Source organism: Mytilus edulis, chromosome 4 (assembly GCF_963676685.1).
Source record: "Mytilus edulis chromosome 4, xbMytEdul2.2, whole genome shotgun sequence".
NCBI classification, from domain to species: Eukaryota; Metazoa; Mollusca; class Bivalvia; order Mytilida; family Mytilidae; genus Mytilus; species Mytilus edulis.
The window spans coordinates 1,152,654-1,179,269 of NC_092347.1; the positions used below are offsets into that span (position 1 = coordinate 1,152,654).

The 26,616-nt window shown below is 32.4% G+C and overlaps 1 protein-coding gene across 1 annotated transcript; it reads left to right on the forward strand.

The window, feature by feature from the left end:
* The first annotated feature begins 721 nt into the window (after window positions 1–721).
* Window positions 722–15,609, forward strand: LOC139518726 (uncharacterized). The gene is made up of 4 exons (XM_071310225.1): window positions 722–1,364; window positions 3,016–3,191; window positions 4,669–4,889; window positions 15,342–15,609. Exons 1-4 carry the CDS (start codon window positions 842–844, stop codon window positions 15,586–15,588), a joined length of 1,167 nt encoding a protein of 388 aa, XP_071166326.1. The 5' UTR covers window positions 722–841; the 3' UTR covers window positions 15,589–15,609.
* Window positions 15,610–26,616: the final 11,007 nt, after the last annotated feature.

Below are 26,616 nucleotides of genomic sequence, written 5' to 3' on the forward strand. Positions count from 1 at the left end.
TCACAATGATTTACATTGATTCTTTATTTTTGAACATGAACACCATCGGTTACCAGTAATGATATGCATCACGTTGTCAAGATATCTGAAGCGATACATTTATTCACTAAATACACGTGTTGATGCTGCGATTTGGTGTAGTTTTCTCCATTAGTACTGACATATTGTTTGGCAGCACGTTTCAATTTATGAAACACGTTTTTGTATCTAAATTAGATATAAAATAATGTATACATTGTCATAAGAATGTATTTTTGCTAGTTGTCTTTCAATTTCTTTAATATATTTTCCTTCTAAATACTCAATTTTCAATAAACTCTATTGGAATAAGTTTAATATGTAAGATTTATGATCAAATGTATTGCCTTAAGTTTAAAAAAATTTAATTTTACAATGACATGACTTAATACAACACAATCTATTAAGAACGGATGAATAATTATTGTTTCAAAGGAAAATCACAACCATTTAATATGTTATTTCTGTTTATTGATGAATTTTTATTGATGTAAGTATGATATGGTCTATTAAGTTTGTTAATACGTTTTATTCATTTTTGTCATAGCTTCCTTTGCTATCAGTGGTTTTTACCATTATATTATAAGTTTTACTTTGTCTTTAAATTGTTGTCATGAATTTGATAATCAGAGTTTGTTTTTATAAACTAAGGTATTTGATTAAGAAACGAAATATAGTCGCATTATCTTTAATTTTATTTCTTTATTTCATTACTATTGATCAACACGTTAGACAAGGGGTGCGTATCCCTGATATAAGTAACGTATATACTCTCTTCAAATATACACTAACAGTTGACAGGAAAGCCTTTCTGACATCTGCCATGTATACTAATCTGTCAAGCTGTGTAAAGTATCAAAATGTTATTATTGTAAACGGATGGGAAAATAATGTAAAAAACAAAAATTTCATTTGTTGCTTGCGTTTAAAGAATGAACACAATCTTGCTATTGTGTCAAATCAGAAATTATCCAGTGCATGGGCACATATGCCTCTACGAAGAATTCAATACAAATGTCCAGTTCCAGAAGGAAATATTTGGATTGATCACGTATCAATTGTAAATGATTTGAATGCAACGTGTCCAGCAGATTTATCCTATTTTGTAAAAGTATCATTACCATTGATGTCAAAAGGTTCTAATATAGCTATATGCTCTCTAATATCCTATCGATCCCAAGATGCAGCATTATTAGTTGAATGGTTCGAAGCACAGCGTTTACTTGGGGTCAACAAAATTGTTACGTACACACAGGATCTTAACAGCGCTGCAATACGTGTGTTGGATTATTACGAGTCAATAGGACTTGTTCATGTTATCCATGAGTTTGATATGCCAAAAAAGGGTATGTTGACCTTTTTTTCGTTCTCGACTTGTGATATTTTATTGAGTTCTGTGCATGTGTTAAAACGAAAAAAGAATAGAATTAAGAATGGAAATGGGGAATGTGTCAAAGAGACAACAACCCGACCAAATAAAAAAACAACAGCAGAGGGTCACCAACAGGTCTTCAATGTAGCGAGAAACTCCCGCACCCGGAGGCGTCCCTCAGCTGGCCCCTAAACAAATATATACTAGTCCAGGGATAATGAACGCCATACTAATTTCCAATTTGTACACAAGAAACTAAAATTAAAATAATACAAGACTAACAAAGGCTAGAGGCTCCTGACTTGGGACAGGCGCAAAAATGCGGTGGGGTTAAACATGTTTGTGAGATCTCAACCCTCTCCCCCTATACCTCTAACCAATGTAGAAAAGTAAACGCATAACAATACGCACATTAAAATTCAGTTCAAGAGAAGTCCGAGTCTGATGTCAGAAGATGTAACCAAAGAAAATAAACAAAATGACAATAATACATAAATAACAACAGACTACTAGCAGATAACTGACATGCCAGCTCCAGACTTCAATTAAACTGACTGAAAGATTATGATTTCATCATATGAACATCAGGCACAATCCTTCCCGTTAGGGGTTTAGTATCATACCATCATAACATATATGAGAAGAACATAACCCGTGTCATGCCAACAACTGTTTTTAGAATAAATGTGTTTAGTTCCGATGCAAAGACCTTATCAGTGACTCAATATTAACGCCAAAATATGCAATCTTTAATGACTTGACAACAGTATCGTAATTATATCCCTTCTTAATAAGTCTTTAGGTTTTGTAAGTTTCTGAGGTGAATACTGACACCTTTGTGCTTTATAAAGAATATTTCCATAAAAAATTGGATGTGAAATACCTGAACGTATTAGAAGTCTGCATGTTGAACTATATTTACGAATGATGTCTTTATACCGATGATAAAATTTAGTAAATGTTTTGACTAGTTTGTGATATCGAAAACCCTGGTGTAATAATTTTTCAGTAATACATAAATTTCTCTCGTTAAAATCTAAAACATTGTTACATACACGAGCGAATCGTACAAGTTGAGATATATAAACACCGTAAGATGGTGACAAGGGAACCTTTAATCGGCATAAATAACACATATAGAGGAAATCAAACAAAAAAGAAAAGAAAAAAAACGTATATTAATTAACTGATCACTGAGACTAGGAGTGACATTTTAAATTTGCGAAAAGACTCATCAGTGACTCTCGAATCAAATTATAACATCACATGAATTGATCAAAAATTGATGTACCGATTAAAATGCAGTTTAATGATTCATGTTCCAAATAATGAAAATATTTGAGACTTTACCTTTCTTAATTAAAATTTGCAATGTCGTTTATATAACATCGGTATTGGAAATGATAGTGTACGCTGTTATACTGTATTCGAGACTGAAGGTTCATTTGACCTCGTTGAGCCTATTGTAAAAAAATACTATCTTGGATATAACGTAATGTATTCACACTTCTTTTTCTGTGATATGCTTGTTTTGATTAGTTTTTTCTGTGCCATCTTTCTATGGGGAGGGGGTTTTATTTATCCTCTTTTACTTTTAAAAGTACATATCTTCTTAAAACTTTTAGACGAATTTCCTAGATTTATTGGAGAGCAGAACATCAGGCAGTGGACTGACAAGGAAGTTGTAACACTTGATTGTAATTCACGACTTCTTCAGTTTAAGTATGTCATTATGTGTGACAAAGATGAGTTCTTAGTGCCGAATATCACAAAGTTTGGCTTTTCATTACGTAAAGCTTTGGTACGTATATTTCTATTCAACACATTCCAAATGACACCAGGGTATATATTAGTCCTCCCTTCGATCTGTTCGTTCGTCTGCGTTATGGCGACTGTTGAGAATTATATTTTGTTTGCATCATCGATTAAGCTTACAATAAATACGAGACGCGTTAGTTCTATACGATGATACAAACAAAAGTGCATGAAGACAAGCTCTTAAAAAAGTTTCTAAAATATATACAAATAAACCATAATCAGATTTGACGTTTGTTGTTGTAAAAATTAACAAATGCAATACACTAAGACTAAAAATAGTGTTGCGACAACGCGCTCAGAAATGTCATCATTTTAGAGCATCTGTCAAAATTAGCAATACCCGTGCATAGTTTTCAAAATAGAAATAACACTTTTGTTTATAATCCTATAGGATTTGATAGTAAATCGTTGTTATATGAAAAAGGCAATGTTGGCCTTCTTGGAACTCCTTATTGCTGTCAAAACTTCTGCATCTAAAAGGCAACATTTCAATTGCGTTTATTAAGGCTTGTATTATATATTATGATAATATATTTTTCAAGTTTCCATGGAAAAAATGGTCAATTTGATAGCTCGAAAGAATAAATGCACGTCTACATGTATGGTTTCTTATTATACTGAAGTTTCTAATACACCTCCTCAGTTATCACATCACAAACGTATGGTTGCTTGTTGATTTAGAACCCATGACTTAAATTGTGTATTTTTTTAATTTATATAAAGTGGTGATGAGATGCTTCCCGATGACAGAAATATAAAACGGTGTACGATAATGTCAATAAAATCACAATCTTTAAGATGAAATTAATACCCATACAATTTTCATGTGTATTTACTACTTTTAGACCTAGGTAAAATGTATAAGTTAACATACTAGTATAGTAATTATTGTAGTTGTTAACATACTAGTATAGTAATTATAGTAGTAATTATTGTAGTTGTTAACATACTTGTAAAGTAATTATTGTAGTTGTTAACATACTAGTATAGTAATTATTGTAGTTGTTAACATACTAGTATAGTCATTATTGTAGTTGTTAACATACTAGTCAAGTCATTATTGTAGTTGTTAACATACTAGTATAGTCATTATTGTAGTTGTTAACATACTAGTATAGTAATTATAGTAGTAATTATTGTAGTTGTTAACATACTTGTAAAGTAATTATTGTAGTTGTTAACATACTAGTATAGTAATTATTGTAGTTGTTAACATACTAGTATAGTCATTATTGTAGTTGTTAACATACTAGTCAAGTCATTATTGTAGTTGTTAACATACTAGTATAGTCATTATTGTAGTTGTTAACATACTAGTATAGTCATTTTTGTAGTTGTTAACATACTAGTATAGTCATTATTGTAGTTGTTAACATACTAGTATAGTCATTATTGTAGTTGTGGTTGATATTTGTATGGGATGTAAATGTCCTTGTTTATATCTATTAATCATATTTCAGGACCACATGTTTGACGATTCAACAGCAGGTTTTCAGTTAAATCCTAAATTACATATCACAACATGGACACCTTACAATCGATCAAGTACATTGTTTATCAGCAAATACCTTAATAGCACTTCTTCAGTTCCAGACAGACACAAATATGTGTATATGCCTGAACGTGTGGTTATTGGATCTACTAATATACACGAATTTACGGCATGTGAGGGTTATAAAATGTAAGTAATCACCGATCAGTCCTTTATAGACGAACAACGCGTTTGACATACAAAATGTTAAAATAGTTACAACCTGAAGAAACCACAAGAAAAACAAAAAGCATGAGAAACGGTTTCGTCGATTGATCAATGTATAGAAAAAGGGATCTAGGGTAATTAATTATTATATTTGTACTAAAATACGGAAGATAATAACAAAAATCAAACAAATACAATTTCTAAAAGAACATATTGGGTGTCAAATCAAGAACTTTAAAAAAGAGATGCCTCTATCGAATGTAAAGCTTAGCGTGCGTGAAATGTGTGTTTTGCTGTCGCGTATTGAGTTTATTTATTGACGCGTAGCTTAAGTGGGTAACGAATATTAACGACAATAAATCCACGTTGGTCAGGCTTTAAATACATTGGGAGAAATAGACAAACCATAGACAGAAACGTATATGGTAGAAATTGTCAAAGTGTTAACAAAACAACAAAGGAGCCGAAAATAGCACATCACACATTGGTCTTTAACACAGCAATAAAGTCTCACACTCGGAGGCGAGCTTCAGCTGGCCCCTAAACAGATCTAAATCGAAATAAATCAATCAACCAGAATAATGAAGACACAAGAATAACAAAGACGAGCGGCTCATGACTTAAGACAGATGCGATAATGTATCTAGCTTAAACACACTTTTAGAGATCTGCAGAATAAGCAAACACTTGAATCATGCACAAATAAAATCAACTTTCTATTCAAATTTTTATAAAGGTCAGTCACTATAAATTATAAAATCACTCCCGGAACGAAATAAGGTCTAAACAGTCTGTTTGAGGTTGCCTGGTTTACATTTAAATTATCAATTGTATGTTATCCCTCGTCTACATCTGCTTAAATATTGTCAGTGTTACTTTTGTGTGTTGTTCGCACTAGTTGTATTAATCATTCTCATTTAATCTCTCGTCTACATCCACTTAAGTTTTGTGTTCGGTGTGCATCATTTATATTTGCCTTTCTCACTTTCTCACTTGTCTACATCCACTTCAGTTTTGTGTTCGGTTTGCATCATTTATATATGCCTCTCTCACTTTCTCACTCGTCTACATCCACTTAAGTTTTGTGTTCGGTTTGCATCATTTATATTTGCCTTTCTCACTTTCTCACTCGTCTACATCCACTTAAGTTTTGTGTTCGGTTTGCATCATTTATATATGCCTTTCTCACTTTCTCACTCGTCTACATCCACTTAAGTTTTGTGTTCGGTTTGCATCATTTATATATGCCTTTCTCACTTTCTCACTCGTCTACATTCACTTAAGTTTTGTGTTCGGTTTGCATCATTTATATTTGCCTTTCTCACTTTCTCACTCGTCTACATCCACTTAAGTTTTGTGTTCGGTTTGCATCATTTATATATGCCTTTCTCACTTTCTCACTCGTCTACATCCACTTAAGTTTTGTGTTCGGTTTGCATCATTTATATATGCCTTTCTCACTTTCTCACTCGTCTACATCCACTTAAGTTTTGTGTTCGGTTTGCATCATTTATATTTGCCTTTCTCACTTTCTCACTCGTCTACATCCACTTAAGTTTTGTGTTCGGTTTGCATCATTTATATATGCCTTTCTCACTTTCTCACTCGTCTACATCCACTAAGTTTTGTGTTCGGTTTGCATCATTTATATTTGCCTTTCTCACTTTTTCACTCGTCTACATCCACTTAAGTTTTGTGTTCGGTTTGCATCATTTATATTTGCCTTTCTCACTTTCTCACTCGTCTACATCCACTTAAGTTTTGTGTTCGGTTTGCATCATTTATATATGCCTTTCTCACTTTCTCACTCGTCTACATCCACTTAAGTTTTGTGTTCGGTTTGCATCATTTATATATGCCTTTCTCACTTTCTCACTCGTCTACATCCACTTAAGTTTTGTGTTCGGTTTGCATCATTTATATTTGCCTTTCTCACTTTCTCACTCGTCTACATCCACTTAAGTTTTGTGTTCGGTTTGCATCATTTATATATGCCTTTCTCACTTCCTCACTCGTCTACATCCACTTAAGTTTTGTGTTCGGTTTGCATCATTTATATATGCCTTTCTCACTTTCTCACTCGTCTACATCCACTTAAGTTTTGTGTTCGGTTTGCATCATTTATATATGCCTTTCTCACTTCCTCACTCGTCTACATCCACTTAAGTTTTGTGTTCGGTTTGCATCATTTATATATGCCTTTCTCAGGTTATCACTCGTCTTCTTCCGTTTACATATTTATGTGTTTCTTTTGTGTGCGGTTTACACCATTTGTATTTGTCTTTCTCGTGTTCTCAGTCGCTTTTTTCCGTTTACATATTTATGTGTTCCTTTTATGTGTGGTTTAAACCATTTGTAGTTGTCTTTCTCATGTTATCACTCGTCTTCTTCCGTTTATATATTTATGTGTTCCTTTTGTGTTCGGTTTGAACCATTTGTATTTGTCTTTCTCATGTTATCACTCGTCTTCTTCCGTTTACATATTAATGTGTTCCTTTTGTGTGCAGTTTGAACCATTTGTATTTGTTATTATCGTGTTCTCGGTCGTCTTCTTCCGTTTACATATTAATGAGTTCCTTTTGTGTGCAGTTTGAATCATTTGTATTTGCCCTTTTCTTGATATCACTCGTCTTCTTCCGTTTACATATTAATGTGTTCCTTTTGTGTGAGGTTTGAACCATTTGTATTTGTCATTATCGTGTTCTCAGTCATCTTCTTCCGTTTACATATTAATGTGTTCCTTTTGTGTGCGGTTTGAACCATTTGTATTTGTCATTATCGTGTTCTCAGTCGTCTTCTTCCGTTTACATATTTACGTGTTCCTTTTGTGTGCGGTTTGAACCATTGGATGTGCCCTACTCCTGTGTTCACTTCTTTACACCAGCTTAAGTATTGGGTTCTATTTGCACCGTTTGTATTTTTCATTCTCTTGTTATCACTCTTGTGCCTACGCTTAAGTATTGCGTGAGGTTTGAACCATTTGTATTTTCCTTTCTCAGGTTATCACTCGTCTTCTTCCGCTTACATATTTATGTGTTTTTTTTGGGTTTTTTTAGTTAGGTTCTTTTTAGTTTTTTTATTGATCTTTTTTGGTGTTCAAACTACAGTGCATACATACATTTTTACAATACATAAGTGATCGACATGATATTTATGGCATTGTCATACTATTGATATTTTTCAAATAAGACATAGTAAAACTTTACAAGTAAATGATGTGAATACGCAGTAAATGAATCATCTTAAGGATACTTTAGAATACATTACATATATATGATCATATCAAGAATAAATTTAATTAAATAACTTCCATAAATCCCCCCTCCCCCCATCTGTCAACAAATGACATGTGTTTGTCTTTAGAAAGATATAAATATTCTAATATCTTCAGACGTCTTTTCAAAAATTTAAGAAAGGCTTCCACAGATATTAACAGTCTGTCTAATTGTGTGTATTTACATAATTAATGTACTACTTTGCCTGTAGAATAGAATAATTTAAAACTAAGTTATCCGAATTCAATATACCAAAAATGACACTGTCTTTATTCAAAAATATTTTTTCTCCAAAAACTAAATGCTACGAATTAGAAAATTCTCTCCAAAATTGTTTTATTTCTATACCTTAAAATTTTTTATGCTCTATAGTTTCCATTTCTTTACAACTGACACATTATTAGTTAATAAAAGTTTATATTTTTCAAGGAGAGAATTATGTGAGACTATTCTGTGTAACACTTTATACTGGAAAGCTTGTAGTTTGCTTTCTATACTAGTACATCTAAAAGCTAGTGAATAAATATTGTTCCACTTTTTGTCACTAATTTCTATATTAAAACTTTCTTCCCACCTTTGTTGTGAAATAGGAGAAACACTTTCCCGATCGATAAAAAGTGAATATACCTCTTTAGCGAATAATTTATTAAGAGGCATTTTTTTATTCTCATGCTCAAAAACGAATCCAAAGGAGTTGCTGTTAGGTGACATGTGTTGTTGTAATAACAAATCTTTCCAGTCACGTTGTATAGCAAGTTTAATGGATAGAAAGTAACATTCAGGTTATATTTTTTGTTAATAGCGCCATGACACAAAAATTCGCATTTATCATCTATAATATCATTAATGAACCTTATGCCTTTCATGTACCAAGATCTGTAAAAAATACTCGTTCTGTCAATTTTGATAAACGGATGGAACCAAATAAATTCTTTTCTAACGTGAAATGCATTGAACGGGATGAAAATACCCTTGAAACGTTTCCAAGCAGATAACACTTCTATGTAAAAAAAAGAGGTGCTTTTAAATTTAAAAACTCAAATTCACATCTGCTCATAAATAAATCCTGTAAATCAAAAAGGGAGAAGAATGCTTTGGAACCATGTCTCCATTTAAAGGCCTGTTCTGGCAAAATTATTTTTAAAAAGTGGATGGTTAGCGCTATAAAACCAAGTTTAATCCACCATTTTCTACATTTGAAAATGCCTGTACCAAGTCAGGAATATGACAGTTCTTGTCCATTCGTTTTTGATGCGTTTTGTTATTTGAAATTGCCATGTGAATATGGACTTTCCAAATTGATGTTCCTCTAAGTTCAGTATTTTTGTGATTTTACTTTTTACCTACATTATACGAAAGGATAACAGCTGTACTTTAAAATTTGGAGCTTTCAGTCCCTGCTCACTAGGAGACTTTTGAATAACCTCAGATTTAACTTTCAGAGTACTACCATTCCATAAAAAGCTATTAATGTCCCGTTGTATTTTATGTGTAGATGAAATGACATAAGTAATCTTCGATATTGCATGTGATTTAAGAATTACGATTTTACCGATCAAGGAAAAGTTTCTGATCCTTTACATTTTAATTATTGGTTCCATTTTATCTATGCATGTATCTAAATTAGAACAAACCATTTCTTCAAAAGCGTTAAATTTTAAACCTAAGGTTTTAAACCATCTGTCCATTTAATAGGAAGGGAACCTTCTTTGTAAAATTTATTTCTTCCAATCCATGTTGCTTCGGCTTTAGAAAAATTGATTTGTAACCCTGAACACTTTAAATCATTAAAGGAATATAATAAAATTTGCGCAGAAAATACATCTTTCAAAAAACATGCGGTATCATCAGTCAACTGTGAAATTTTCATTTTCATTTTCATGTAAAACTCATTTGTACCAGGGCTTTAATCATTTTTAAATGTTTTTAAAACTTTAACGCATTCAGATTCTGAAAAATCTGCATCGCACTATATATCCTTTTCCAGATCTGTAAGCTTGGGTATAAAATTAAAATCAAAAAAGTTAGAATCACCTGAGTATACGTATTTATCAGGGTCCTCTTTTGATGAGTACAGATTTTCGTAGAAATTTCTCTCTTCGTTTAGATTTTTTTTTTGTGACAAAATTTTTATGTTGTTTACAACTAATTTGTTAATACATTTATTTTTATAATTGCTTTTTCTAATGATAAGAAATATTTTGAATTTCTGTTATTGCCTTCGCAGTGCTCGGCGTGTGATCGTATAATAGCTCCTCTTGTTAGATTGTGTACTATTTAATCTAAATCTTCTTTAACAATATCTAATTCAATCATAGTGTATTTATATCTTTATATAAATATATACGAGAGAGATTTTTCTGATTTTCGTCGTTGTTTTTTTTTAAATTGGACTCTCTTTCCTGCAATTTCATGTTTTTATATTTGGAATATTGGACTGTTGCGCCCCTTATTTCACTTTTTATGGTATCCCATTACAAATTTTGATTTTCTAAATTGTGATATTTATTATTACATTCTGATAAAGTATTTTTGACTATATCCACATAATCTTTATCTGTCAATAAACCCGAGTTGAATTTCAAGAAACCGGGACCTCTCTCACTAACGTTTTCGCCGGACAGTGTCAATTTGATAAGACTATGATCAGATTTTATAGACGGGACAATGGATGTTTTTGTAACACTGCTTGACAAAAAAAATTGATATCAACTACAAATTTAAGTGACATTGTATAAGAGGGGTTCTTTGACGCAAAGTATATAATCTAAAATCAACATTTTGTGTCCTCCAAACATCACATCACTCAAACTTCTAATTTACTCGTATATTTGACAGGTGTGTTATATTTTGAACTACCGATTTTGTCTAAAGATGGATTTATTATCGTATTAAAATCTCCACCCAAAACAAGATTTTGATCTAACTTTTCGTTTAATAAAATCTTGATTTTTTTCAATAAATCCAATTTGTTCATTTTCAAAATTTTTGGTGGGCGCATGATAATTTACAAAAACAAAATCTGTGTTATCAATTGCAACAGTTAGAATGAGATACCTTCCGTTTCCATCTGCTATTTTTTCCCTTTAATATAAAGTCTGTTGAGCTGTTAAACAAAATAGCAACACCTTTAGAGTTCGTTTCCCCGTGCGAAAAATAAATATTTCCACCCCATTCCCTTTTCCATATTATTTGTTACATAGTGTGCTAGTGACCTAAAACGGTATATATAGGGTCAGTAAATTTCATATGGGTGAGAGCGAAGCTTGAATTCCCATATGGAACTTACTGACCCCATATATACCGTATTACGTCACTAGCCCACTATGTAACGAATTTATCTTACCGACTATCTTAACGTGTGAAATTTAGACTAGTGACCTATCAAAATGAGCAAGTTTTCTATACTGTTAGCATTAAAAATAACTTCCATTGATTCTTCAAAAACAGATGCCAACAAGAACAACTTGTTTTTGTGTTTTATGAATTTATTTCTATCGTAATCATCAATTTCTTCGTCTCTGCCGTTTTGTTTTTATAAAGGGAGGAAACACCACTACTAGTCGTGTTTGAAATAAGCCCCGCCTCCTTTCTTATCTAATATGGAATATAAAGGGACGTAACTCCACTACTAACCGTGTATGAAATAAACCCCGCCTCCCTACTAACATAATATCAAATATACACGGTTTGCACGCGGACGCTTTATCTTACCTCCTATACATTCCAAGGAATATGATTGGTTAAAAGCGTCCTCGTGGAGACCGTGTATATTTGATATTAGGTTAGTAGAGAGGCGGGGCATATCTAATACACGGTTAGTAGTGGTGTTATGTCCCTTTATATTCCATATTAGGTAAAAGGGAAGCGGGGCTTATTTCATACACGGTTAGCATGGGTTGTTACCTGCCTTTATAAAAACAAAACGGCACTGAGAAAACAAATCTTAAAGGTTTCAGCATACGAAGAAATTGATGATTAAGATGGAAATAAATTCATAAAACGCATTTAAACCTAACAAGTTGTTATTGTTGGCATCTGTTCTTGTATGATTAATGGAAGTAGCTAGTTTCTCAATGCTATCAGTACCAAAGACTAGCTCATTTTGATAGGTTACTAGTCTACATTTCACATGTCAAGATAGTCGGTAAGATAAATTCGTTACATAGTGTGCTAGTGACGTAATACGGTATATATGGGGTCAGTAAATTTCATATGGGTATTCGCGCTTCGCTCTCAATCCATATGGAAATTACTGACCCCATATATACCGTATTAGGTTACTAGCACACTACGTAACTAATATTACTCCCTCCAAGATAATATTGTTTTTTTCTTGAACCGATCTTTGCTGTACCAGCTGGAGGTGTACGTGAAAAAAATAATTGTTATATTATGTGCATCTATTTCTTTGAAATAGTCAAGTATCCTTGATCCAATTCCGTAGTCTCCGTCGTCATCGTACCGGCGTGTGTATCTCCGTCTTTGTCTGTAAACCTATATACCAACGTGTTGTATGTGCATGCTGATACTGGGACCTGCATTACTTATCGGGTAGCTTCACAAACTTCTGCTTATGTTGTGGTGACATCAGCTGTGACACAATAAGTATGACCATTTTCACTAACTCCATTTGAACTAGTTTGTTCAAGTAGACCAAATTTAGATTTGTGACTGTCATCAAAAATGGCTAATGCTTTGATTTTGAGTTTTTTTCCACATATTTAGATCCACTTTTACTTAAGGATAAACTGTTAATTTTAGTGTCTACATCTATTTCTTTGTACTCTATTTGTTTTTGTACCAGTCTTTTTTTGTTTTCACACATATCCTCTGGAAATTGTGGAGTTATGCATATGCAATTTAGTAAGTCTTGTTTTTTTTTTTCATTGTTCGTGCAGTGTCTTTGTTCTGATTATAAGGTCTTTCCACTTTTCTGTGGAAAGACCTATTGTTTTTCTTCTGATTATTTTTTTTTGTCTAATTTTGTTCTTGCGATAAAAAATGGTTTCGCAATATGTCGCTTAGATATTTAATATATGATATCAAACAGTTTACGCTTTTGAAATTTACCCTGCGTAACCGAATACTTTTTTTTAGTAGGAGTTATCTCCCCAAACACTGTTTTCCTTGTGTCCACTACTCCTTCGCAACCATAAAAGATTACGTCTAATTTATTTTATAAAATTGCTCGTTATATCCTTCGCATGATTTGTCCTATTTTGACTGAAGCAATATGAACACTCCATATGAAAATTATTTCCCCTTATGTATTTGATATAAATGATATGTATTTCTATATTTAAAACAAAAAGTGATAGAGACCTAGGATCTTTTGATTTGAGGTCCTTGGCCCAAAAAACTGGAAATAAGGTCAAGCCAAAGGTCAAGATCATATTCTTATTTTTGAATTTGGCTTATTTTCACTTATTCCCAAAAAACGTATAAGATATCAACAAATTATTTTTACTAAATTGTTAGTTGCGACATGTCGTAACACGTAAATTTTGATTGTAAGGGTACGTTGAACGTAAAAGGGAGTATTCTCCCCTCTTGTATTTAAAAATAAGAGTATGGTGATATAACTCATTAACCAAATATAATTAAGACCTATGATCTTTTGATTTTAGGTCCTTGGTTTATGACCTTGAAATTGATCTCAAGGTCATAGCTTAATTTGTCTAGATTTTGACCTTTGCTTTTACCTCATATGTATACATGATAAAGCCATGAGACTTTTGGCAAAAGGTATCAAACCATTTAACCTTGGAAAAACAACCGGAAGTGACCTTGTGTAAACCGGAAGTAGCTATTTTTTGTACTTTATTAATATAAAAGGATATATAGAACCAGATATTTTTGGAATCAGTGTCAAATAAATATTCAAATATTATCAGAGGTAACATTTTTCAAACCGGAAGTAACAAGTTATCTCCCTTATTTAAACAAAAAATATATAGAAACAATATATTTTTTGAATCAGCGTACAATAAGCTATCATTTGACGATTGAAATGACATTTTAAACTTAATTTTACAACTTTCATATTAAAATACATTGTTTTTTGGTGGAAAGACCTTCAATTGGTTTTTAATTTTTAATTTTTTTTTTATATAGATAAGACCGTTGGTGTTCCCGTTTGAATGGTTTTAACTAGTAATTTTGGAGCCCTTTATAGCTTGTTGTTCGGTGTAAGCCAAGGCTCCGTGTTGACAGCCGTACGTTGACCTATAAAGGTTTACTTTTTTTAAATTGTTATTTTGATGGACAGTTGTCTCATTGGCACTCACACCACATCTTTCTATATCTACATAGACTTATCAGTCAAGACTAAAAATAACTTTCGATAAACCGGAAGTGGTCAATTATCTACCGTTGTATACATAAAAGTATATAAAAACTATATATTTTTGGAATCAGAGTGAAATAAGCTATCATTTGAGACCGGATGAAACATTTCCTTAACTGGAAGTAGCATATTATCTCCTTTAGTTCACTTTAAAGCATATCAAAACCATTTATTTATAGCAACAGCTTGAGAAACTAGCTTCTTTTCAAAATTTAATTTCTTTGATGGTGAAAGACCTTTAATTGTTCTCTGAACAAATGGTTTTTAATTGTACTTTGGTATGTTTGTGTATTTTTGTCTTTCATTTTAACTAATATTCTTGGACTGTATGCCATTTTGTGCTTTTTTTACATGTTTTTATTGATACATGTTTGTTTGGGGAATGTGTCAAAGAAACAACAACCGGACTATAGAACAGGCAACAGTAGAAGGTCACCAATAGATCTTCAATGTATATTTGTTTTGTTCACGCTTCGTTGCCATATAATGAAATTTGATGCGACTGTCATACACCATGGTCTGCATAAAATAATGTATGTACCAAGTCAACAATAGGACCGTTGTTATCCATTCGCTAGCTGAGATTGAGCTTTTGAATTTGCCACTTGATTAGAGACTTAACATTTTGATTTTTGTTTTTGTGATTTTACTTGCACCATTTGTATATCATGTAATCAATCGTCTACTACAATGTAAGTATCGTAAGTCTTTCTTGTTTTGTTACATTTCTCCTGGTATTAATCGTCTTTTTCTATTGAGGTTTATTTTTTTTTATATTAGATTATAATTTTTAAAGAATGTTTATTCCAGACATACAGCACCATCGACTGTCTTAGACTTCCATCACTACCGATCATGTGAACCAAGTTTTATCAGATTTCAATCGAAACTAAAGAGAAGAAATAGGACACGAAATATCAAATTCCATCATAACAACATAAACCAAATATGCGCAGATTTTACACAGTCTCCACAAGGTGAAATAAACGATGTAGTTAAACAAATTGAAAAAAATGTTTTAAAAGTGAGAGAAAAATTAGGTCTATCCTATCAATAGTCATGACGCATTCAATTCATATGTCATATGTCATGTATCAGTGTTTTATTCAACTGGAATACAAATATGTCTTTAAGTGAATTGAATATGATTTGCGATTCATATAACACGTATCTCAATTCGAGCATACTATTGGTTTATTTAAGAATAACGATATACCATATATAGTAAAGTTTATGCCATTTCAATGTGTTGAGAAGGTTCATGATGTTACTCAAGCGATTGGTTTAACTACTAGATAAATATAGAAACTCTGTGATATAAAATAATTTTACAAACATTTGTATTAGCCGTATGTGACATAAACATGTATATATTGATGTTTTAAAAGACAAACACAAAGAGTTGAAGAAAAAAACGACAATATCTTGTGAAAACTTTTATACTAGTGATTTATATTTCATAGATATAGGAAGATGTGGTGTGAGTGCCAATGAGACAACTCTCCATCCAAATAACAAATTTATAAAAGTAAACCATTATAGGTCAATGTACGGCCTTCAACACGGAGCCTTGGCTCACAGCGAACAACAAGCTATAAAGGGCCCCAAAATTACTAGTGTAAAACTATTCAAATGGGAAAACCAACGGTCTAGTCTATATAAAATACGTAAGCCTATTTGTCAATGAAAGTTCACAATTTCGTCCTCTAATGGTCAGATTCGATCTCTTGTCACGGATGTATAATCTCCAATCATATAATTTAGCTCATGCATGAACTAGAAGTGTTTATTCAAAGTCATATTTGCAAAAGTTGTTTATATATGAAGATATCAGTCTGATAAAATTGAGAATTGAAATGGGGAATGTGTAAAAGAGAAAAAAAAACGACCATAGTGCAGACAACAGCCGAAGGCCACAATGGGTCCTCAATGCAGCGAGAAACTCCCGCACCCTGAGGCTTCCTTCAGCTGCCCCCTAAACAAATATGTATACTAGTTCAGTGATAATGGACGTCATACTTAACTCCAAATTATAAACAAGAAGCCAAAATTAAAAATCATCAAGACTAACAAAGGCCAGAGGTTTCTGACTTTGGAGAAACGCAAAATTGCGGCGGGTTTAAACATGTTTTTTGAGATCTCACACCTCCCCCTATACCTCTAGCCAATGTAGAAAAACAAACGCACAACAATACGCACAGTAAATAAAGGCAACAGTAGTATACCGCTGTTCAAACTCAGTAAAACTCAGTTCAAGAGAAGTCCGAGTCCTATGTCAGAATATGAAACAACAGAAAATAAACAAAATGACAATAATACATAAATAACAACAGATTACTAGCAGTTACTGACATGCCAGATCCAGACCTCAATTAAACTGATTGAAAGATTATGTGTTCATCATATGAATATCAGGCACAATCCCTTCTGTTAGGGGTTTAGTATTATACCATCATAAATATATGAGAAGAACATAACCCGTGTCATGCCAACAACTGGTTTTAGAATAAATGTATTTAATTCCGATGCAAAGATCCTATAAGTGAATCAATATTAAAGCCAAAATATGCAATCTTTAATGACCTGACAACAGTATCGTAACTATATCCCTTCTTAATAAGTCTGTTTAAAGGTTTTGTTAGCTTTTGATGTTAGATAGATAGATAGATACTTTATTCTCTAAAAACTAGATACAAGTTTACAGAGAAACATACAATATAAATAAAGACACAATAGTTAAGGTAAACAAATGTTAATACTGACATTTTTGTGCTTTGTAAAGAATATTACCATAAAAGATTGGATGTGAAATACCTGAACGTATAAGATGTCTGCGTGTTAAGTTATATTTACGAATCATTTCCTTATACCGATGATAAAATTTAGTAAAAGTTGTGACTAGTTTGTGAGATCGGAAACCCTGGTGTAATAATTTTTCAGTAATACATAAATTTCTCTCGCTAAAATCTAATACGTTGTTACATACACGAGCGAATCTTACAAGTTGAGATATATAAACACCATAAGTTGGTGACAAGGGAACGTCACCAAAATCGATAGGAAATGAAAAATCATCTCTTTTATCATATTTTTTTGTATTAAGCTTCCCGTTAATGATATAGATATCAAGATCGAGGAAAGGACAGTAGTCATTGTTAGTATTAGTTTTATTTAAAGTAAGTTCAACAGGATAAATTTCTTTAGTGTACATACTGAAGTCGTCATTATTGAGAGCCAATATGTCATCTAAATATCTAAAAGTGTTGTAAAATTTTTGTATCAAATGTTGTTTCGATGGGTCTGATTTTAGTCATACATTGTAACTCATAACAATACAAAAACAAATATGCATATATTGTGGATTTACTTTGCATTCAGGGCTTTTAGTAAACCATGCATACTGTAAACTGTGAATCTATGCTGAGTCATCATGGTTCAGGTCAAGGATTTTCTTAATTCAACGTTTTGATAGAACTAATTACAGAGAAAGATCGAGATTACAAATTTATCCAGACGTTATTTTAAGTCTTTCAGAATCAACATATGAATAATACCACTACGCGAGTAAACAGTTTCGCAGGATTTTGAAGACCCTTTTTCACTGCGCCCACAATGGTGACTGGAGAATAGAAATATGGTCATTCCAGGTCTTCTTTCGAACCATGGCCGTAGATGGGCGTCCGTTTGGCTGTGTTAGAAGCATCACGTACGTCCGATCAGAATGAGGACGTTGAATCCAATACCTCTTGTAGAACGCGTGTCACGCTCTCTGCACGTTAAGAACCCTTTACTTGCAACAACTCTTCGTAAGATCCGTAAGTAACCTGTTTGAATAGTTTGATTTGTTTCCCTATCCAATATAACCTCATTTTTCAGTGGCAATCGAAAATTATCCAATCTTATCCCGGTCGGCCTCAATTACAAGACCTTCTTAATGTATTCATTATTAAGGTATTCTCGTCATGAACAAGCATGAAATTTTAACAACTGGACTGGACATTGAACAACCAGCAAGCAATTAATTATTCACTGCTGCTGAGAGAATTTTTGTCATTTAAATGGACGATCCCTTTGTTGAACATGGCGATGAGGTAATATACTTTTGACATGGCTCGGTATTATACATTCCACCATTGTATCATCGTTTTATGGGTTTTTTTAACGGTATTCTTTGATTTTCGCTCACATACTCTGCTTATGGAGTATCTATATGCAATTGTGTCGTCATATGATGAAAAATTTGAAACTCCTGCAATTTATTACTTTTCTATCTATTATGTATGTTTATTTTTCTCAAACATTGCTGTCATTTTAAAAGAAATTCTATGCAACTGTTATATTAATGTGAGATTTAGCTAGCCATTAAACCAGGTTTTATCCCGTATTTTCTACATAAAAAGCAAATGCCTGTACCAAGTCAGCAATATGTCATTTTTTCATTCGATTGATGTGTTTGAGGTTTAGCCTGATATTTTGTCATTTTCGAAAGACTTTCCATTTTCAATTCCCTTGGAGTTTGATATTTTTGTTATTTTTAAAATTTTCGTTTTTTAGATTCCGTTTGATAAAGTTTGCGCGATAAACAGAAACTCTAATTTATTTCAAACGAGAATGACAACTGTTAAGGAATAAAATCAGTTACGGATATCAAAATTTTCAGTTGCCATTATCATTACATATTTTTTGAACGGCTGATTTTTCTACTTTGAACTATGGGCAACCCTTTTGTATTTCAGTTTCCAATTTAGCAATACATGAGGTATGTTTTTAAAATTCGATTTATTAAATTTAGGTAAGTATGTAAAAATATTAAAATCTTCCTAAAATAATATATACAAAAAAGGCAACAGTAGTATACCGCTGTTCAAAACTCATAAATCCATGGACAAAAAACAAAATCAGGGTAACAAACTAAAACCGAGGGAAACGCATTAAATATAAGAGGAGAACAACGACATAACACTAAAATTTAAATAAAAAAAAGAATGTTGTTTATAAACCTATTAACAAGAAATTCCCCCAAAAAGGTAAAGTAGAATATACTATAACAAGAGAATCCTATTTATAGCAAAACAGGAAAGACAATTGACTCTGTATTTCTTTCAACATATATATATAAACCATGTTTGTTCATCTATACTGCAACGGTGTCGGTACCTATAATAATTTGATGCAAATTAACAAGCAAAAGAGCTTCTTCCGATAACAATGGATCGAGCCTTCAATATGCTTTGTATCTGATATAAAACTATATGCAAATAAATCAGACCTTTGTGATGCAATATGTTAGACAATTGAGTGAATGATAAGCTTATATTAAGATCTCTATCAGTTACGCGATTATAAGTAATTCATACATAGTATCATTAGTTCAGTATAAAAACAAACAAATATGTAAACAAACATTAGCGCAATAACACAATGACGGGATGTATGAGTACAGAGCCACGATATGTATGAAGGAAACTATTTAACACACACAGACAAAGTATTTTATCAAAAATGAAATATAACAATACACAAATTATCATATAACAATAACACAATGATTTAAGAAGACATATCATATGAAAATATACATTAGATAGAAAACGTGTTACTTAAAGTGAAACATGTTGCCGTACAATATGTCATTATTAACGGCGAAAACTACATTAAGTCTCAGCATCAACACGTGTATTTAATTAATAAATGTATCGCTTCAGATATCCTGACAATGTGATGCATATCATTAAGGGTAGCAGATGATGTTCATGTTATCAAGCTAATTATATTTTTAAGTTGGAAACTTCTCTTAATTTGGTTATGTTATAGTTAGTGTAAAAAAACATACAATATTAGTCAATTTAATGAAATACACTGCTAGCTCCTTACACAGAAACTGCTCCATTTGTCTTTGTATAACTAACTAAGGACATTTTTACCTGGTCTTAGATTGTGTTTGTTTTTGCCGTTTATGTCGTTTGGTCTTTAAGTTATGGCTTGAAGTTGTTTTTCTTATTTTTTTATTTTCTGTTCGTATGTAAAAGTAAAGATTATTAATCACCCAATCATTTATAAAGTTTTAGTTTGGGCAACTAAATGTACACGATTTATTTGCTTTACAGTTTGATTTAGAAGAAATACCGACATAGCTAGATAATACAATTAATTATCTTTTTGCTAATCCATTTCTATATTAATAGTATTGTAATTGTTATAAAATACCTCAAGTACTATAATTACAAACCTGACCTTGAATTTTGTAGCGTCGATCCAATCGTGTGACGGACAATGTGTGGTCTGTTGTGCTGTCCTTGGTTGTTTTACGGGTTCGTTTTTATTCTGTGGTTAGTCAGCACTTTGGTGTTGACATATATATCAATCATCTGGTAATTTTCAAAAATTTACTGTTTGTAAAAGTATGAGTTATTGTAAATACTAAGGATTTTCTTATCTCAGGCATAGATAACCTTAGCCGTATTAGATTCAACTTTTGAGAATTGTGTGTAATCAATGCTTTTCAACTTTATACTTGTTTGTCTTTCTTCACTATTTTGATATAAGCGTCACTGATGAGTCTTATGTAGACAAAATGTGCGACTGATGTATTAAATTATGAGCCTGGTACCTTTGATAACTGGAAGCATGCCGAAATGTTCTACTGTATTGTATATTTGTTTATTTCTCTGTCCTGAATGTTCTTGCATTTATTTGTACTGTAGTCCTGCACTGTAACTTTGTCATTTTAGTATTATGTTAAACATCATCATTAAAGCGCGAGGTTCGGCTAACCACAACATTATGTTCGACCCACCATATTTTAAAATGTCCTGTACCAAGTCAGGCAAATCGCAGTTGTTATTTTATATATAAACAAAAAAGATGTGGTATGATTGCTGATGAGACAACTCTCCACAAATAACCAAAATGACACAGAAATTAATAAATATAGGTCACTGTATGGCCTTCAACAATGAGCAAAGCCCATACCGCATAGTCAGCTATAAAAGGATCCGAAATGGCAATGCAAAACTAACGGCCTTATCTACATTAAATAAATGAACGGAAAATAAATATGTAATACATAAACAAACGAAAACCACTGAATTACAGGCTCCTAATTAGTTCTTTCTGTGTGTGTTGCATTGTCGTTTGTTTTTGTGTTGCACTTCAGTGTTTCTTTTTTCTTTTTATAGTTCATGTGTTTCCTTCAGTTTTAGTTTGTAACTCAGATTTGCTTTTTTTTCTCAATCGATCTATGATTTTCGAACAGCGGTAAACTAATTTTGCCTTTATTAATGAAATATGCAGCATTTTGCTGGATTTAAATATTTTGAATTTTTAATTTGGTTAGGACAAATTCATTCATTCATAATACAATCAGGCTGATGTTTAACTCTGCAATGATTAACTAGAGATAAAAATGATAAGAAAATTAAAAATATAAAAAAACTGTCTTGTATCTGACACTATAGACAATAAATCAAAGTCTTAGTCATTCCTAATCGGATACAAATAGGTGGTCCTCGTGACTTGTTTCGATGCCACAAATGGCCAATTCATTTGTATATTAAAGGGGAAATGCGTAGATGACCGCAGACTAAAAGGCAAGGGTCATGCTTAACCTTGTCATTTATAGATGAATCAATTCATATACTGATAAGGAAAATGTCAACATAAATCAACCATATGTCTTTAGTTTGTTAAGATGTTGACGCGCAATTTACATTTCGTTTGCGGTATCCTGATGTAGTGTTGAAGTGATATCGTAAACCTAAGAGAGATGTCCCTCTCGTTTCATAAGATGGTATAAAATATCAACATTATATTTACCTCATACTCATAACTCATATTACGTCCTGGCCTGATGTTAATGGAAGAAAGTCGTTGTTATTCTGCAGTTTACATGTTGTAGTGTACTATAGTATATCATTTTATTTACGCATGTGCTGAGTGAACTTACGTTTATTTGAATTAAAATCCTGTCACGAAGGGTTGTCATTTGAGCGATCAGTTTTAACATTGAAATATAAGAGGAACTAGCATAAAACCTGCTTAAACCCATATTTTTTATGTACCTAGAGAGGAATATGGCAGTTCTATACTACTGGTACCTTTATCTCTGTTTTTTTTTTTGTAATGTTCAATTATATCATTTATGTATGTATTTCCCTGTGTTTAGTGTTCTTACTTTCTTTGTATTGTATTCCCGTCAAATTGTGTTGTCATTTTCATATTGTCATATAAGCAGTAAGTTTGGCTTGCTTTAAAACCAGGATCAAAAGTTGTTTTAGTTCATTAAGTTCATAAGTTAAAAAATGGATAAAATTAAAGCAATAGAACCTATGAATCCTTTTCCTCTCTTAAAGTATTCATTTGCTTATATATCATCATATGTTTTATTATGTTATGATGTATGTTTATTTATTTCTGTATAGCAGCCTGTAATGATAACTGGTACGTCTAGAAGCAGCTTTCTACTTTGGAATGTTCAAAATGGCTGCCGTTACACTGGCAATTTGGTGACGAGGGTGCCATCCGTTATTACTAGCAATTACAAATCTAGTCATATTTGAATTTATACAGTTTGGACATTTCTGCTCGCTACAATAGGGATTTTGAGTTATCTAAAACGTTTTTGTTTCTCAATGAATACTACACCAACATTGCTCACATACACAATGTTAATGAATAAATGAATTTCAGCTTATTCAATACTGTAAAGATCCTAAATCAGCAAATAAAATTTGTCTCGTTGGTAATCATACAACAATGATGTCTCGTTGGTAATTAAACAACATTGTTGTTCCGTTGGTAATTATACAACAATTTTGTCTTGTTGGTAATTGTACAACAATGTTGTCTTGTTGGTATTTGTACAACAATGTTGTCTCGTTGGTAATTATACAACAATGTTGTCTTGTTGGTAATTGTACAACAATGTTGTTTCGTTGGTAATTATACAACAATGTTGTCTTGTTGGTAATTGTACAACAATGTTGTCTTGTTGGTAATTGTACAACAATGTTGTCTCGTTGGTAATTGTACAACAATGTTGTCTCGTTGGTAATTATACAACAATGTTGTCTCGGTGGTCATTATACAACAAAGATGGCTCTTGATTACTGAATTGTTTTTCATCACGGAAAATGTAAATTTCCATTCTTTTGATTTTACGATTAAACTGTCCTGTAAAATTGAATATTTACAAAATATATATAATATAATGCAGCAAAAACTTATTTCATATTCGTTGAACGATTTTTTGTTTCCCATTTTTATCAAGTGTTAACATATAATTCAAAGACATTATCAGAATGATTGTGTAAATTTATAAACTTAATTGATTACAAAAGGTCACGATAACCAATAGTTTACGTATTTCTAACTGAAAATACATCTATAATATAATACAAAGAACACACCGACTGGGACGTCGCCCGGGTTACCAAGGTCCTCTTTTGCTGCACAGAACACTGTAGCATTTGATTTGCGTATTCCACGGAATATCCTCCAGGATACCCCTGATTTGACTTATGTTCAGCCAGAAAGTAATTTCTATTTTAAAAATTCAGATACCTTTCATGAATAATTTAACATTTAAAACATATTACATGTATACTAAATCTTTCGAGCCTGTTCCACGGACAATGTCGTGTACGGAATCTAATGTACTTTGTGTGGACTACTTATGTTGGTGAAACTCGTCAAACTTTGCGTGAAAGAATGAAGCAACACCGGTCTGATAATAAGGATCCGCAATTTAGGGTTCTTTATAACCATTTTAATCAACCGGACCATAATAGTGTGCATTATCGAGAAAATTTATCACCACACAAATAGCTCTGTACTAAGTACTCCTTTCCGCAAAGATAGAGAAAAATTCTAGATAAGGGAATTAGGGATTGCAATGCCATATGGTTGCAATTAAAATATCAAAGGGGTAGGAAATTTGTCAAGTCCTGCCTGCAGTGATGTCAATGTAAAGAGTTTATTTGATACTACCTTACGACAACAACGTCGTCATGGGCAAAAACATTACAATCGACCTAATGTAAAAAAAAGTCTTCCAAGTCTAGATCACCCTCTGGGAGCTTTGATGACCTTTTTCACATCTTCATCATCCACTAGGGTAACATTACATTTGAACTATTCTCTTTTCACTGCCAGTTAATTTTCTAAAATGTTTGAGAGATTATGCACTTGACAAAGGAGGCACCAATACATTTTCTTCATTATACAGACTAGTCATATTATTTCTGATGTAGCTCTTTTTTGTCTTTTCAAACCAGTAAGATCGGAACCTTTACATGCGTAAAAGTGGAAATTTATTCTTGTTGGCTTTAGCAATAGAGGAATTGATGCAATCAACATTTGCAACGTTCTACTTCACAAGGAGGTAACATCTGAAATCCCTATTTATTTTCAAAATCAATATGTTCCTATTGTATCCTACAGTTACACCGAAACCATTGCACCTAAAATATTTAACTATAAACAAGCAGGACTTTGACTTAGAACAATACCTAAAATACCCTCCGAAATGTGACTGTTCTTACTCGCCTTATAATTACAGCCCCTCTGGTCATGTTATAACAGGGGATCTAAACATAATTCAACATGAAAATCTCCGAAAGGTGATTTCTCATGGTCCTAAGTTTAGAGAACCCCAACACATCAATTGGAACCGTAACTTCAAAATAATTATGGATTCCATTGAGAACTACACCCGAGCATGGGCTAAGCGAGAAGAAGTTGAACGTGACACTTTGTCAGAATGGGTTTAAACTATCAGGTCTCTGATAAAACGTCGCATTCAGAAGTTGAAAAACTGTGTGAACGATCGACCAAAGTCCGTTTTCAGAGACAAAGAGGCTATGAAATGTCTATCATCTCTTCATGATAAGTATGTTGTTGTTCCTGCGAACAAAGCTTCAAATAATATTGCCTTTGTATGTAAATCGTATTACTACGAATGTCTTGTAAAAGAATTAGGTATAAATGAGCACTCAGGTAATCCCACATACAAAGACATATTATTTGACAAGGATGAGATGTTAGTATGTCATAAGTCCTCCATGGCTTTAATAAACATTGCATTGAACACCAAATTGGAGAACCTACCTTGATTGTATTGGATACCAAAGCTTCATAAAATTCCGTACAAACAACGGTGTATTGCTGGCTCATCTTCATGTTCCATTAAATTGACTAAAGTTCTGTCCGCAGTGAAAGAGGGTCTTCAGAAATACTGTGAAACTGTTAACTCGCGTAGCGGTATTAACCATATGTGGATTCTTAAAAATTCTAAAGAAATTCTAGACAATTTTAAATCTCGGTCTTTTTCTGTAATTAGTTCTATCAAAACTTTTGATTTTTCAACCCTGTTTACCACCATTCCCCATGTGAAATTGAAAAATCGCCTAAAAGAAATAATCCACAATGCCTTTCAACATAAATATGGCAGCATACGATATAAATTTATTACTTTGAGATATCATAAGGCATATTTCCTTAATAGTGTCAAACAAAAAGGTAAAAATGCTACACAGAAGAACAAGTGGTCAGTATGCTGGAGTTTTTTATCGACAAAATATTTGTTCAGTTTGGAGGTAGACTTTTCCAAAAAATTGTCGGCATTCCTATTGGAACAAACTGTGCGCCTCTTCTTGCCGACCTCTTCTTATTTTCATATGAATCGGAGTTCCTTCAGACACTTGTAAAAACAAGAGGATCAAAGAAGCCAGATTATTTAATTTCACTTTCAGATATACTGATGATGTTCTTTCCATAAACAATCCAAACTTTTCTAATTAGGTTCCATCCATATATCCACCAGAACTAAAAATTAAAGAAAACAAAAGACACGGCTTCCTCCGCCTCATTTTTAGATTTATATCTCGAATTTGACTTACACAGTCATCTCAGTACCAGAATCTATGACTAACGAGACGATTTTGATTTTGAAATTATAAATTTCCCCAACCTTAGTAGCAATATACCAACTTCACTTGCGTATGGGATATATATTTCCCAACTTAATCGATATTTAAGAGCTTGCAGTTCCTACTCAGACTTTGTAAAACGTCATCAGTGTCTGAGT